The following is a 17,066-nucleotide window of genomic DNA, read 5'->3' as shown; positions in this document are numbered from 1 at the left end:
GAAAGATATAAAACTTCTCCTAAGGACTCTTTCTGCTGGATCCCATAAGTTTTGGTATATTGTCTCATTGCTGTCATTCTCTTGGATGAAGTTATTAATTATTTCTATGATTTGTTGTTTGATCCATTCATTCTTTAGGATTAGATTATTGAGTTTCTAATTAATTTTTAGTCTATCTTTCCATGGCCCTTTATTACATGTAATTTTTATTGCATCATGATCTAAAAAGAATGCATTTAATATTTCTGCCTTTCTGCACTGGATTGTGAGGTTTGTATGCCCTAGTACATGGTCAATTTTTGTGAAGGTGCCACGTACTGCCAAGAAAATGGTATATTGCTTTCTATCCCCATTCAATTTTCTCCAGAGGTCAACCATATCTAACTTTTCTAAAATTCTATTCCTCTCCTTAACTTCTTTCTTGTTTATTTTCGGGTTAGATCTATCTAATTCTGAGAGGGGGAGGTTGAGGTCCTCCGCTAGCATAGTTTTGTTATTTCCTCCTGTAACTCCCTTAACTTCTCCTCTAAGAATTTAGATGCTATACCACTTGGTGTATACGTTTACTAATGACATTACTTCATCCTCTATGGTACCTTTAAGGAGGAAGGAGTTTCCTTCCTGATCTCTTTTAATTAGATCTACTTTTGTTTTTGCTTTGTCTGAGATAGGATGGCTACCTCTGCTTTTTCTACTTCAGCTGAAGCATAATATATTCTGCTCCAGCCTTTTACCTTTACTCTGTGTGTGTCCCTCTGCTTCAAATGTGTTTCTTGTAAACAACATATTGTAGGATTGTGGTTTTTAATCCTATCTGCTATCTGCTTCCATTTCGTGGGAGAGTTCATCCCATTCACATTCACAGCTTGGACTATTGTCTGTGTCTTTCTCTCCATCCTATTTTCCCCCTGTTTATACTTTTCTCCCTCTTTTCTCCCTTTCCCTCCTCAGTAGAGTTTTGCTTTTGACCACCACCTCCCTCAGTCTGCCCTCCTCTCTATTAGCCCCCTCTCTTTTCTTCACCTTTACCCTTACTACTTCTTCCCTCCCTTCTATTCACACCTTCCCTTTTCTTTTCCCTTTCCCCTCCTACTTCCTCTAGAGTGAGATTTCTAAACCTAACTGATTGTATTATTCCCTCTTTGAATCAAATCTGATGAAAGTAAAGTTCAAAGAATGCTCATCTCCCTCTCTTCTTTCCCTCTACTGTTAATAGGTTTTTCTGCCTTTTTACCCTTGTTTGATCTTTCTTTTCTTCAGTCAGGTTTGGAAGTCCCCTATTTTATTGAATGTCCATCTCCTCCCCTGAAAGATCATGCTCATTCTTGCTGGGTAGTTGATCCTTGGTTGTAATCCAAGCTCCTTTGCCTTACAGAATATAGTATTCCACACCCTTTGATCTTTTAATGTAGAAGCTGCAAGGTCCTCCAGTTGTGGTTCCATGATATTTAAATTGTTTCTTTCTGGCTGCTTGCAGCATTTTCTCTTTGACCTGGTAATTTTGGAATTCTCAATTTGGGATCTCTTTCAGGGGGTGATCAGTGGGTTCTTTTGATGATGATTTTACCCTCTAGTTACAGTACCTCAGGGCAGTTTTCCTTGATGATTTCCTGAAAGATGCTGTCCGGGCTCTTTTTTTCATTATGGTTTTCAGGTAAACCAATAATTTTAAAATTGTCTCTCCTGGATCTATTTTCTAGATCAGTTGTTTTACCAATGAGATAGTTTTACATTTTCTTCTACTTTTTCATTTTGTTTCTGTTTGACTGATTCTTGATCTCTCACAGAGTCTTTAGCTTCCACTTGTCTAAATCTAATTTTTAAAGAATTGTTTTCTTCTTTTAGATTTTGTACTTCTTTTTCCATTTGGCCCATTTTACTTTTTTTAAGGAGTTCTTCTCTTCAGTGAGTTTTTGTGCCTCCTTTTCCATTTGGCCAATTCTACTTTTTAAGGAGTTGTTTTCTTCGGTGTACTTATTTTCCCATTTGGCCAATTGTATTTTTCAAGGATTTGTTTCCTACAGTTAATTTTTGTCCTTCCCTTTCCAAGCTATTGACTCTCTTTCATTAACTCCTGTTTCTTTTCCCACTTTTTTTTCTGCCTCTTATTTGACTTTTTAAATACTTCTTGACCTCTTCCAAGAAGACTCTTTGGACTGGAGACCAGTTCATATTCCCCTTTGAGGTTTCTGATATGGGTATATTGACAATGTCGCCTTCTGAATTTGTGCCTTGATCTTCTCTGTCCCCATAATAAGAATCTATGGTCACTGTCCATTTCTGGTTTTTTTGCTTGTGGTGTTTGCCTATTTCCTGACTTTTAAAAAAAGCTGAGCTCTCCTGCTGGAGCACAGGGGGCATTGACCCAAGCTTCTTGTGCTGAGAGCCTTGAACCTGGTCACTGGCTTCGTGTGCTGGGGCCTCAGATGCTGGCAGTTGGAGGCTGTAGGGTTCTGGCAGCTTACCTGGTGCTGGGCTGGGGTCAGCAACACTGGAGATCTCATGGTGGGGATGGGGAGTCTGGCACCTGGGGGACACCTGCTCACCCAGGCCTTGTACTCCTTTCTTTCCTTCAGCTCACCCAGGTCTTGCACTCCTTTCTTTGGCTCCTACTCACCTGGGCCTTGCACAGGGATATTTCGATGCTGGAGCATGTCTGTCAGCCTGGAGCTCTGCCTCCTGAAGTTGTGCTTCCTGGAACTTGTGCTTAGGTACTGGGGGATTTGGCTGCTGGAGAAGGAACCTGGCGGTTTTCCCAGCTGTTGTATTCTGGTTCCCCTAGCGGTATTCAGGGGGTCCTGGTGTTGGTGCTTGCCTGCTCCAATACCCGAGGACTCAGGATCTCCCCTTGGGATGCTGAGGTGGGGCTTGCCACTGCCTTTCTGGGATGCCTCGCGTGCTGTACTGCTACCCCTCTCCCCAGAGCAGGAGGGGCTTTTCCCATTAATCCCCCAAGTTTCCTGGGCTACAACACTGCTGCATTCTGTCTTTCTGCTGGCTCAGCTGTTCGAGAGTTTTTCCTGGGGCAATATTTTCTAGACTTTCAAAGGTTAATAAGGGAGGGTAAGCACAACTTACTTCTTACTCCGCCATTTTGGCTCCCAGAAGCAGAAGTTGCTTACATTCTAATGTGAGAAAACAACATATAAAAGGGAATTGGAAACTGGGGAAGAAGAGAAGAGGGAAAGGGTACTTAGAACATGGTGGCCTGGTTCTAGACCAGATAAGGCAAAAGCCTCACTACTAAAATCAGGTGGGAGCATACAGGAGTAGAGTCCTCATTTTCAATAGGGTACATATGGTAAAGAATAGGCCCGTACTAGGGAGAACACAGGAAAAAAAGGTCCAATTGCATGGTTCTCAGGCAAAAAACTCACCTATCAGAGCCCAGGCAAGCAGGAGTACAGTCTTAGTTTCTGGTGGGGTGGATACGGTCAGAGAGTAACAAAGTAATAATAGGAAGAGAAGATACACAAGAGAAATAATTGTAAGATGAATTATCCAAATGATAAATGCACAATTTCACAGGAGGGAGAGGTCATTTCAGGATAGCATAGCAAAGGAAGGTTTTCTAGAGAAGATGCTATTTGAATGAAGACTTGAAGAATAAGTTGGATAGGGAGAGAAGGGAAGGGGAAAGGGTATAAGTATTTATATAGTGTCTATGATGTGTCAGGAATTGCACAAATATTATCTTGTTTGAGCTTTCATTTCTCATTTTGATTTACAAATATTATCTCATTTGAAGTAGAGGGCTGAGTCAGATGACCTTTTAACTCTGGGCTTCTGTGATGGGCAAGAGGGGAGGCTGCAGCAAGATGGAAGGACACGAGGAAATAGACAGAAATGAGGAAAGTTTGCAACTGGGAGGAGGCGGGGTGAGTAGACAGCAGTTTTTTCCTAGAGGAATGCAGAGACAGTCTGAAAAAGCTGGCTGCAACCAGATGTGGATGCTGGCAAGCTGATTATACCTCCTCCTCAATATCACAGCCTTGTTCCTAACTCTGAGACTTTGTTCAAGCTGTGCCTTTGCCACCTAGAACTGACGACCATCGCTTTCTATACAGATCCAAATCATTCTTTCTGGTCCAGCTCAATTCTTACCTGTGACTTGAGGCCTCTGCTGACCTCTGACATCCAGAATCGCTCTTCTCTGAGCTCCCTGACATTTTTCTGCATCCCTAATTTCAGCACTGAGTCACATGCTGTCTTTTTTGCTACTCAACTGTGTTGTGTGCACACATGCTCAGACTCACAGTTGTATGTTCCCACGAGTGAGTTTGTCTCTCAATTATATTATCAGCTCCAGGAGAACATTGGCAATGTCTTCCATGTCTTTTGTATCCTATCCAATCCTTACAGAAACGCCAATTAAATGTAAAATGCATATCTACAAAAATCTGCAAACATCAAAACCATAAAACCTCTTTAATCTCAGGCAGTGACACTGTCCTGTTCAACTTGGTTTGGTAAAAAGTCACAACTCTCTGCCATATTAAACTTTCCACAAAGGGAAGTAACATCTAAAATAGGCACACAAAAAAAACCACTGCAAACTAAATTTCACATCATTTAGTGTTTGATCCATAATAATAAAAAGGAATATCAGATTTATTACAATTCACAGAGACATTGCATAAATAAAATTAACAGTGTATTTTTGATGACTAGATGGATTTGAATTCTGACATTAATACAAAAGATAAGTTGTATGTAATCTACATTTCCTGTGAGGGTCCACCCAACCCCAATTAACCCAGCAGAATGCGTAACTTTAGTTGTCTCTTGGAGTTATAAAGGAAGACAGTCTTCATAAACAATGTGAGAAGAAAACTAAACAAAATTGGAAATGAAAGTAGAGGAAGGATACGTTTAATTGTTTTTTCTTTAGGTTCAACCTGATGTATTTAAATACACAAAAGAATCGTTAAGTTCATATCTGATCATTTTTAATGCAATTATTTTCAGTGTACCTTTGTAATCTTGACTTTTCAATTCAAGTCCTGCCCAGTGCCTTATAAATGTTGTTAAATTGGAAATTTGAGAGACAAAAATCTGAATAATCTAAATACAAATATTTAGATAAATTTAAGGATGTGAAGGGATTACATCTGAATTTGATAGCTATAGTGATGGATTGGCTTTTTTTTTCCCCTATCTAAGACTATAGCTATTGGTTTCTATGTTCTTACATTTTTAAAACTGCTCTTGGCTTTCTGACTTGAAGTGTTTGGTTTCACTTGTTAAATAAACTACACACCAAGTCAGACTAGTAAAGTTTTAAAAGCCCATTAGGATGAAAAATGAATGAGTACTTTAAATCCACAATGTAGGCTGTCTAATCCAAAAATGAAAATGAAGATGTCCTTTGGTGAAAACCCCTAAACTTCTAGCCATTTCTCTTCCAAATCAATTTTCTTAATTATACCAGCCTCGCCAAGTGCTGAAACTATACTCTGATACGTGCTCTGTGGGACTCTTCTTAAAGCTTTCACAAAATCCTTTTGGACCACCAATGAATAAACTTGATAGATGACATATAAGTAACCCACTAAACGTAAAATATATACAGGATGAAAAAAGGTGGTAAAATTGACATATCATTCTGACTCCTTTTTTTCCCCAAAGAATCTACCACAGAATTAAATGTATTTCTTGTATCAATCAATCAACACACATTTATTAAGTACCTACTATGTGCCAAATATTTGATAGTCTCTGAGGATAGAAGGTCAAACAATGAAACAATCCTTACATACAAGCAGCTTAATTCTAATGGTACCTACCCTTTTCATATTCACTTATTATTGTAATAAGTAAGATACACTGCATATTCTTTTCTTGGCCTTCTTTCCATAATGGAAGATATATGTATCTACTATATTTCAGTGATATGAAAATATGTCCTATCATTATGATTGTCCATATACATGTAAAATCGAGTGAACTGAGCAAATTAAATACAATTACAACTGAATTATATATAATTATAAATATAAAAGTACTATTTGAAATATATAGCTAAACATTTTTTTTTTGCCTCAATTGTCTGAATAATATCATCATGCTTGCACACTTACTTTGCAGGTCACACTAGACTGTAAGCTTCATGAAGGGCATATATGGTGCCTGATCTAAACTTGAAGGAAGTGTGTTCCGCTTACATTGGAAGCTTAAATGTTTGTTCAAACAAAGAATGAATAAATGATAGATTCAACAACTGAAAAATAGGAACAAAAATGGGGGAAAAAAGCATTGTTTCACTTGGCCATATTGTTTACTAGAAGGCAATCAATGCTAATTTGAGTTTGCAAGCTGAACATAACCATGTTTCACCATATTTGTGTGTTATTTTGCTTGTTCAGCTAAAATGAATCTTTTTTTCAGCTCCATTTTCCCCTATTCTCGGCAAAAGAAAACAAACATTTGTGAGAGTATAGGCCCTGGAGAGGAGTTTACATGGTGAAACTTAGAAATCAAGAGCTCAATAAATGTGATTACCATACCTCTTACTATTGATTTTTTTTTTCATATAACCATTAAACAGTGTGCTAAATGAATTTAGTGAGTCTAGGGAGAGGAGTTCATAAAATCCTCCAGAAGCTTCTAGAAAATATATGTCTAGATTTATTTTTAAAAATGTAAATATTTAGAGAATATCATAGGACAAACTTGAAACAATTAGTTCAATTTAACTTCTTCCACAAGCAAGAAACTTTTTCTCTTAAATACTAACTTCTATAATTGCTAAAGCTGTAATTCTGAAGCAAGGCTTAAATATGTCCAAGCAAGGCAGAATAAGAAAAAATAAAACTTTTCAAAGAAAATTTTATATTTTAACTAGCCATGTTACTTGACTGATTTATGTTAACTCCCCCTGGCCCCAACAGTCAGGAAAATATGATAATTTTACTTGGAATTTTTATTTATATGATGATTATTTGTTTACTCTTTGTAAACAAAGAAGTAATAACCGTCTTTTCTATTACGTAGATTGATCAGTTTTTTTTTACCTTTTTGGGGGAATGAGATCTTTTTTATATTGGGTATCTCAAAAGTCTTAGTGAAATTTTAAGCAATTAAAGTTTAAACCTGGACTAAGACTTTTGGGACACCCTTTACAACTTACACAATGCTCAGCATGCGTTATATCATCTGATGCGCACAGCAATCTATCTAGGTATGTCACAGACTCATACATGAAGGGCCAGAAAAAACCTCAGAGGTCACTGACTCTAACCCACTTATTTTTACAGATGAAGAAAACGAAGCACAGAGATGTTAAGTGGCTTGTCTTGGCTCACACAGCTGATAAGTGTAAGAGCTCTATTTTGGTGGTTCCAAGTCCAGTAACCTATCCATCTATCATGTTACAGGTTATCTCCATTTTTACAGATGAAGACATTAAAACTAAGAGAGTTTGAATGATTTATATAGTCAAATGTGGCCTAAGCATAATTAAAATCTCAGTCCTCCTACAAATCTAATAGTCTTTCCAATACATAACACTGACTCTGACCCTCAAATGTCTGTGATTTCATTGTGTGTGAGCTACACTGTATTTATTTCTAATGTTCTCCATTCAATTCAATTCAAGCGTTTATTTAGTGACTACTATCTGCAAGACATTGTGCTAGAAACTGGAAGTACAAGGGAAAAATTAAAGTCTCAATCCTTACGTAGTTGATATTGTACTGAGGACATACAACACGTATAATATTACAGATAAGTAACAACACCTGACATTTATATAGCATTTTGACATTTGCAAAAGCACCTGGAATGAATTCTCTCATCTTATAACAACCTACGGCGAGTGCAATAGGAACTACTATCCCCACTTTACAGATAAGGAAACTGAGGCTTAGAGAAATTAGCTCACATGTCCCTGGTCACTCAGGTAGGAGGTTTCAGAGACAGAATCTGAACCCAGATCTTTACTCCAAGTTCAACAAGGTAATCTGCAGAGGTAAACAGCTTTAACTAGGGACATCACAAAACCAAGAAGTAAAATAAAAGATCCAAGTCAGAGACAAGAATAAGGTGCACTTCTTGCCTGGGGAAAAGGTTTTGTAAATGCATGTAAGAGACGGAATGTTGACTTTTAGCATCAGCTCAGAGTCCACTCTGACAGGCACAACAAACACACGGAGAAGAATTCTGGGAAATAAGGCTATAAGGGTAGGCTGGAGGTAGACTACGGAGGGCTTCAAACACTAGAAAGGGAATCTCTACTTAATCCATGCAGATAATGCCTTATATTTTTGACTTTCATTTGATGAATGTGGGTACATATACTCAAATGAGATTTAAGAAAGCAGAAAGATAATATAAAGCACAAGTGAGTAATGGTGCAATGGTTATATTTTATGGTTGACAAGAAGAGTGTCTCTGGCATTTGATTGATAATAGAGGAGGCCATGTACTAGTGAATTGGGTTAATTTCAAAGATAGCACAGATCTCTGATCGTGGGTAATCTCACTGACGTCATTAATGAATGTAACGATGATGAATGACTAGGAGAACTTGTAGTAAAACATATTAATAGGTTTACATTATCACACAATATCTACATCATCAATATATCACAAATGTATGCGCTACAGAGATATTTGGGATATATCTTTTAAGAACAAATGCTGAGAAACACAAATGAGATAAATATACAAAGTAATTATAGCTAAAGGCATACAGTCTGAAAAGAGAAAAAAAAATTTCATGTATGGAAAAGGTTTATCCTTCAATTAGACACTAATAATTTTTGAGACTTGTGGCCAATTGCAGCCTGTATATTTAACTAAATTAGAACACTACAGTATTTAAAAATTTGGTGTCATGTTGAATAATTTCAATTTGTTTAAAATGTCTTTATATGTCATCTAAAAAACCACAGAGAATTACACACAGCACTCACCACAAGTATAGTATGCATATTCTCTCCCTGTTATAATTTAGCAATCCTGCAATGATGAATAACTTTTTTTTTGGAAACAAATTTAATGTTTATTTATCTTTGCCCACATGATCACCAGAAAGTAAGAAATTCAGCTCTGAATTATCAGGGTGGTTCCAAAACATTAATTTTATACCAAAAAAACAAGTCAATTCCAAAAAAACAAGTCAATTCATTCAGAGCAGCATGAAACATAAAGTCAATTATAGGTTATTTAGCATTAGAGGCAGCTAGGTGATGCAGTAGGCCAGGAGACAGGAAAATAAGCTCATATCTAACCTTGGGCACCTATTAGCTCCGTGACCCTGGGCAAGTCACTTAACCTTTATTTGTCACAATTTCCTTAGCTGTAAAATTGGATAATAACAGCACCAACCTTGTGGGGTTGTTGTAAGGAGCAAATGAGGTAATATTTGTAAAGTGCTTAGCAGATAGTAGGTGCTACATAAATGCTTATTCCCTTCTCCACCGCCCCTCATTTTATAGACAGCCTACAAGTAGGCATCAGAGGCACGAAGGCTGTGAATTGCTACAAAAAAACCATGGCATTTGTGGGTTATACACAGTAACTTACACACAGTTAAGTGTTGGCACCAGGATTCAAAGGCAGTTCTCTTTCTACTACCCATATATGAAGGTGATTGGAAGAAAAGTGAAACAAAAACTTTTGCAGATATATGGTATTCCTGCTGACAAAAATAATCAATCATACTACTGATTCCAGTAATGTTTTTCCCCTAGAGCAAACAATTTTAGAAAAATTACAAATATTACTCAGTAGACATGCCTTTTCCAGGTCCAAAAAAAGCTTTCTAAAGCCTGGTCAACTAAAATAACTGAAATTAAAGTAAATTTTAAAACAAGTCGCTTTATATATTTATACTAATTTTAGCCAGTGCAATTATTTGCTTGACTGGTTCACAAAACAATATCATCAAAAAAATTAAACTTGGAATTCCAATTGATAAACAATCATGCCTTGTATAAAACTCCTAGATGAGCATAGTTTATATCACTTTACAAAGCATTCTGACGTTATGAATTGATTGATTCTTCAAATAATTATACAAGAAAGCCACTGAAAATAGTCTTTTATTAATATTACAGCTAAAGAAACTGAGCCTCAGAAAAATGAAGTGATTTGGACAAGGTCATACAGGAAGTGGCAGAGAGACTATATCTCACTCTTGTTCTCTTATGTTTGATTTAGGGAATAGATTCTTTTAAAAATAATTATTTCAACATTACAGGGTTTGAGGGTGAGTTGGGGGAAGTGTAGACCTTTGATTTCATTGCTCTGCTGATGAAGATGCTCCGCTCTACCAATGCAGACAGCCACTTGTTCTATGACCTGAGGAACAGAGAAGTTAAGTAACTTGCCCTGGGTCACAAAGCAGGTGTCTGTCAGAGGTAATATGGGAAGCCAGGACTTCCTGACTCTGAGACCAGTTCTGCAGCCACTCTGCTATAGCTGCCTCTCCACATCGACTAATGCCATGAACCCCGCTGCCATAAAGGGCCATGAATTTTTGGTTTTGCATTCTAGCCTTTGGCACAACTCAAGAGAACTATATCATTTGCCCTATTTGATGGTGATATCATGTAAATATTTTGGCGCATTCTACCTAAGGACAGAAACAGGCAGACAGACGATTGGTTAAGTAGATAAAGCGTACTTGCTCTCAGGTTACAGAGAAGTCATAGCTGTCAAATGATACTATCCTGGCTCTCTTGCGGCTAGCCAGCTCCATCCTTCTTTTTCCTTAGGGAAGCCTTCCCTGGTAGCCCTCACTGAAACCGTCCTCTCCTTTTTAAGACATTCCCCGACCTCATCATCTTCTACTCTGTATTATTCTTAGTTCTCTCCTGCCTCCCCTTTCCTCCCATAACACCTTATATGTAGACACTTTTAAAAAAAAGCTTGTAAAATGAAAGGATCTGATATACTTACTTCATCTGAATATTCATATTCTTGATGAAGTCTTTTATCTGTAAATCTCTCTTCCATGCATTTAGACAAATTCTCTGTTTACACAAATGGACCTGGTAGGTGCTTTCAAAATATTTGTCAAATTGAGCTGGACAGAATACAGATGCTTGATCTCTAGCAGGGCTTGCAAGCAGGCTTTCTGACTTTAAAATGGGGGCATGTATGTACAAGCACACTGCCTACCACCAGCCCCCAAAACTCATGGAAGAGATCCATCTCTTACAATAGTGCAGGGGTGTGTGTGTGGGGGGGGGGTAGCACTTCAGCCCTCACCGTGCTTGTAAATATTATGAGAGGCTGAGATATTGAAAATGTGCCACATTATTCCAAGCTCTGAAACGCTGCTGAGAGGCATTACTGGTGGCTAGCCGAGCCAGTTCCAGTTGTTAGGTCCCCATCTCCATCTGTCAGTCACCGAGCCAACATCATCTATTGAACACTGCCAGCATGAACAGAAACATATCCGGTGTTTGTCTCTCCATAGGCAAGATGGTTAATGACATTCATTTAGCAAGAATGCCAATACCCATACCTGCCTATTATTTTTTAACCCTTACAGTAGCACTAAGACTCCTCTCTAAAGATAACATCAAGAAAACACTGTTCATATTGGCTTCCTGTTGATAGCTGAATGGGAAAATAACCTGTTGTACCTTGCAATCTGAGATTTCACTCTCTTGGGTGAAAGAATAAAAAAAGTATAAGGAAGGTAAAAATGATTTCATATGAGGCTTGATGAGGTCACTTTGCTGTAAGTGAACTGAGATTTCTCCACAGTACCTTCCTACTATTTCTAGCCCTTCAGGGTAGAATAATCCTAGAGATTAGAGACAAGAGCGCAACATTCCCAAACTCACTGATAAAAAGGTATGTTAACATGATATGGCTGTGTTTCACTGTGTTATGCTTTTCATATCACGATTACAATCACTCTTAGAAAACAACACTAAGGTAAATATTAATTTCAATTGAGGGAAAACTCAATTATGGTTTGGATTCAACAACTACCTTACAAATTTTTAAAGAAAACCAGAAACACATTTTGCCAAACACAATTTTTCCTGAAAATTTTACAATCATACAGAGTTAGAAGGCAATTTGGTTTATTTTATTTTTACTTCCTTGTACTAAAACCAATAAAAAGTTCTGTTTGAAAAGCTGTTAATTGACTCTGAGTGTTTTATTCCTTTCAGATGGTCTGAAACAAGCAAAATGAAGAGGAAGAACAGATATGCAAGATTAACGTAGCGGTACTGCAAGAGAACAATTCTGAGAGCCACCAGGGAGCGACGACAGAGAGAGATGAAATTCTACGATCCTAAATTTAGCTTAACGTAGTTGCCCTGACTCAAATGATTTATAAGGAAGGGTTTCCCTGACATGGCACAGCTGTATTTTCCAAGATACCTAAATTTCAATTCTCTTGGTCAAATAATCCTTAGGAAAAAAAAATCACCTAAAACCATCTCAGCACTTCTCAGTGATTACTGCCATCACCTTTCTTTCTTGAATAATAGCTAATTAACTCTTTATATTGCAGCTAGCTGTAGGGCTTCCCAGGTGACAGACTGGTGTACACTTTCCTAATAGCTTAATGAAAACAGTTCTATGAATAATGAATCAGGCATTTCCCAAGGCACAAGCATGTGCCCACGCGCTTGTGTGCACACACACGTACGCACACATACACAATTTTTGTTGCAGTGAAACCACATTATGGAAATGGAAAGATGAGATATGTAAGAACATAGATACACACCTGGTGGGCAACTTCCACATTCTTTTTTCTCAGGTATTAATTAACATGGTGCCTTACAAATAACACATTTGGAGACTAACCAATCCTTTCACTCTTCAATGCACTATTTTACAGTGAGCAGACCGCATCTGATTTTCATAAGACATTGCTCTGACAGGAACTCAACACAATGTATTCTAAAAACTGAAAACAAAAGGTGAGGATGAGGGATCACTTTGATAATTCAGATTTTGGTAATCACAGCCACAAAATTCATAGGATCCCCAGTTTTAGAGCCAGAGGAATCTTACAGTCTTCTAGTGTAGCCCCCTAATTTTACAGGTGAAAAAACAAGGTAGAAGAGAGATGATGTGACTTGCCTAACGTCACAACGGGAGTTAATGGCTGAGCCAGGATTAAAACCCAGGACTTTTCACTCTGTGAAGGTTTCTTACTCCTGAACCATACTGCCATTAAGAGATGTGATTTCCTTGGCATTGGTATTCCTAGTGAGAAAACACCATCTACCAGTACATTATCAATACCTTATCAGCAGTTTATAGTTTTAGAGAGTTGCTTGGAGCATTGTGAAGTTAAGTGATCTGCCCAAGTTGTCCTTGTTAGAGGCTGGCCTTGAACTTAGGGCTTCCTAGAGGCTGACTCGTTATCTACTATGCCACAAGGCCCCTGAATAAAGGAAGACTAATAACTGAAGCAGTATGATTTGTATTCCAATGAATCACTAACAGTATTTAACATAATTACACTATAATTTAGTGTGCTTCCTGAGATTCCATTCATTTCTGTACAACGTTAATTGGTAGGAAGTTTTTCCTCCTGCTGATCTGAAATCTGCCTCCTTGTAACTTTCATTCATTGCTCTCTGTGCCCAAGCTGAGGAATTCAAATTCACCTTCCATGCAATAGTCCCTTAGGCACTATATTTTAATTACTGTGCCCTAAGGTCTTTCTAAAAATACACAGTTCCTCACTATGTGACAAAAATAGCTGAGAAAACTAGAAAGCAGTTTGGCAGAAACTAGGTACAGACCAGCATCTCACACCATATACTAAGATAAAGTCAAAATAGGTACATGATTTAGATATAAAGGGTGATATCATAAGCAAATTAGAGAAGCACGGAAAGTTTTACCTGTCAGGCCTATGGTTAAGGGAAGAATTTGTGACCAAATAAAAGACAGATGATAATGGGAAGTAAAATAGATAATTCTGATTACATTAAATTCAAAAGTTTTTGCACTAACAAACACAATGCAGACAAGATTGAAAGGAAAGCAGGAAACTGCGGAAAAAAATTTTTTATATCAAGTTTCTTTGATAAATGCCTCATTTCTCAATATATAGAAGACTGAGTCAAATTTATAAGAATACGAGTCATTCTTCAATTGATAAATGGTCAAAGGATATGAATAGGCAGTTTTCAGCGAAAGAAATCAAAGATATCCATAGTTATATGAAAAAATGCTCTAAATCACTATGGATTAAAGAAATGCAAATTAAAACAGCTCTGAGGTACCATCTCATACCTATTAGATTGGCTAATATGACAGAAAAGGAAAATGACAAATGTTGAAGGGGTTGCGGGAAAATTGGGGCACTGATGCACTGTTGGCAGAGTTGTGGACTCTACCATTCTGGACAACAATTTGGAACTACGCCCAAAGAGCTATAAAACTGCATACTCTATGACCCAGAAATACCACTACTACTAGGTCCATATCACAAGGAGGTCAAAGAAAGAGGAAAAGGACCTATATGTACAGAAATATTTAGAGCAGCTCTTTTAGCAGTGGCAAAGAATTAGAAATTGAGGGGATGCCCATCCATTGAGGAATATCTGGAACAAACTTTCGTTTACGATTGTGATGGAATATTATTGTGCTATAAAAATGATGAGCAGGATGCTTACAGAAAAACCCGGAAAGATTTACATGAACTGATACAAAGTGAAATGAGCAGAACTAGGCGAACCTACACAATTACAGCAATATTGTATGATGATCAACTATTCTGATCAATATAATTATCCATGCCTATTCCAAAGGCTTAATATGAAAAATGCTATCCACCTCAAGAGAAAGAACTGATGGAGTCTGAAGGCAGAGTGAAGCACAACTTTAAAAAATTTGTTTATTATTCTTACTTTTTTTTTTTGTAACATGGCAGATACAGAAATAAGTTTTGTAAAATTTCACAAGTTTTTTGTAAAATTTATAATCAGTTATCACATTTCTTGCCTTCTTACTGGGTGGGGGAGGGGTAATGAGGGAGACAATTCAAAACTCAAAAATTTTTAAAAATTAATTCTAAAAATAAATAAATGATAAAATTTTGGGTAGAAATGCCCAACTGGTCTTAATAGGGTACATTTTCCAGTCTCCTCAGCATTCTGCTCATCATCCCCTGGAAATGCTCCACTTTGCCTATGTCTTTTCTAAAATGCAGCACACAGAACTGGCATGATAATACATGTATGGCCTGACCACGCAGAGTACAAAAACATGATCACCGTGCTTGATCTGGAAACGATTCTTTTTTAATGAAGTTTAAGAACCGATTAGGTTTTCTGCTCACAGGTCACATGACTACGGAATAAGAACAAAAACCCAAGGGCCATACAGTGGTAACTAGAAGTAGTAATGGTACAAATCTGTAAACCTACAAATTGTATATGCCGAGCTATTTGATAAATCAGGTTCTCTAATTACAAACGCTACCTACTGTCCCAGGGAAGAAAATTTTACAAAGCTATTTGATTCAGAACAATACATACATATATGCACACTGCTTGTCAAAGGACTCATTTCTAGATATATGCAGTTAATACTAATAAAAGTCATGAAGACTCAGTGAGCATGAACCTTAGCCTAAGCCGACTTAGAGCTTAGAAAAAGAAACCGAAAACAATTCGCTTTCATTCACAGCCTACTTTTTAATTTTCAAAGTGCTTTCTCAAGTAATTTCATCTTCACAACAAATGTCCAACTTACTATGCTTGAGATAGCTCTTAAAACAGACTGAAAGGATACTGGTAACATTCAGAAAACTTTGTAAAAAAAAAATCCTTCAGAGCTGAAGATAAGGAAATGGGAGATCCTATAAAAAGCATATGTATAAACATAAATAAATATGTATTCCTCAGAGAATCATTTTTGATTTTTTTTTTTGTTTAGCCATCCTGACCCATATTTACCACCACTGAAACAAACAAACTCATCTTTTACTTAATCTTCTCCTGAAATGCGCCACCCCCAAGCCAAAGCGATCTATCTGCATGCCAGCTGAAGACTGTAGTTCCCATTTTCCACTGAACACTGACAATTCTTACTTCATCCTGAGAATGTGATACTTACTCTTGTACTGCTCTGGCTATGGAAAGGGCTGTAGATCCAGTTTCATTAACGCTATCTAAGGTCACATTTGGCAGGTCATCATCATCACTGTCACTTTTAATTTGTCTGGGAGATAGGCCTCGGGGGTCCATTTGTGCTAGAAAAAAAAGGAGAGGGACAAAGAAGGGAATCAAGTTAGCACGTGGAAAGGAATTTTTCCTCAGGTCAACACGAAGCACAAACTTCTCTTCCATGCAGTCGTAATGAACAATTACCCAAAAATCACAGGAACAAATGAAATCCAGGAGTACACATTCTGTTCTGCATATGACACTCCCAACTTGACAAAGCTTACATTAGCTGTGGGGCATGATCATAGGCTAAAACCTTTTAAAACCCCTTGATTAAAACAACAACAACAAACAACTACAACAAAAAACCAAACAAAGAAAAGAAAAAGGGCAGCTAGGTGGCACAGTGGATAGAGCAGTGGCCCTTAAGTCAGGAGGACCTGAGTTCAAATCAGTCCTCAGACCAAACACTTGACACTTACTAGCTGTGTGACCCTAGGCAAGCCACTTACCCCCACTTGCCTAAAAAAACAAACAAACAAAAAAACCCCAAACAAATGAAACCCCTCTACTCCCAACAAAATTATTTTGTGGTTTATTTCTGAGACACTATCCAATGCTTCTCTCTTCTTCTCTCTTTGCCAGCTTTCAAGCCATTTCACTGCTTGTTAGCACCTCCCCTGGAACATGGATAGGGGAAGGGAGGGAACGTGAAATTCAAACCTGGCTCATTTTGCTAATTATTTTCTGTTCCAACAACAGGTTTAACAGTGGACAAAACAGAAGTTGTTACCTAGAATTATACTGTTAGATATTTAATATGTATAAATATATTCTATTTCCCCACTGGCCCTAAAAATTCAAAGTGGCATGGAATGATAAAAACATACAAAAATCAAACATACAAAACAGCTGTTTAAATAAGTTGGAATACAGCCCTCACTCTTTCTGTTTTTTTTT

The 17,066-nt window shown here is 37.4% G+C and overlaps 1 protein-coding gene across 1 annotated transcript in view; it reads right to left on the bottom strand.

Annotated features, from left to right (window-relative positions):
* Positions 1–17,066, bottom strand: part of KLF12 (Kruppel like factor 12) — a 290,638-nt gene that overhangs the window by 119,968 nt on the left and 153,604 nt on the right. Inside the window, exon 3 of the mRNA XM_027844571.1 lies at positions 16,057–16,192. Within this exon, the coding sequence (XP_027700372.1) occupies positions 16,057–16,192 (136 nt within the window). The remainder of the gene's footprint in view (positions 1–16,056; positions 16,193–17,066) is intronic.

The sequence above is a fragment of the Vombatus ursinus genome, unplaced genomic scaffold, assembly GCF_900497805.2.
Source record: "Vombatus ursinus unplaced genomic scaffold, bare-nosed wombat genome assembly UNPS02014942.1, whole genome shotgun sequence".
Lineage (NCBI taxonomy): Eukaryota > Metazoa > Chordata > Mammalia > Diprotodontia > Vombatidae > Vombatus > Vombatus ursinus.
This window is presented reverse-complemented; position numbering and strand designations above follow the sequence as displayed.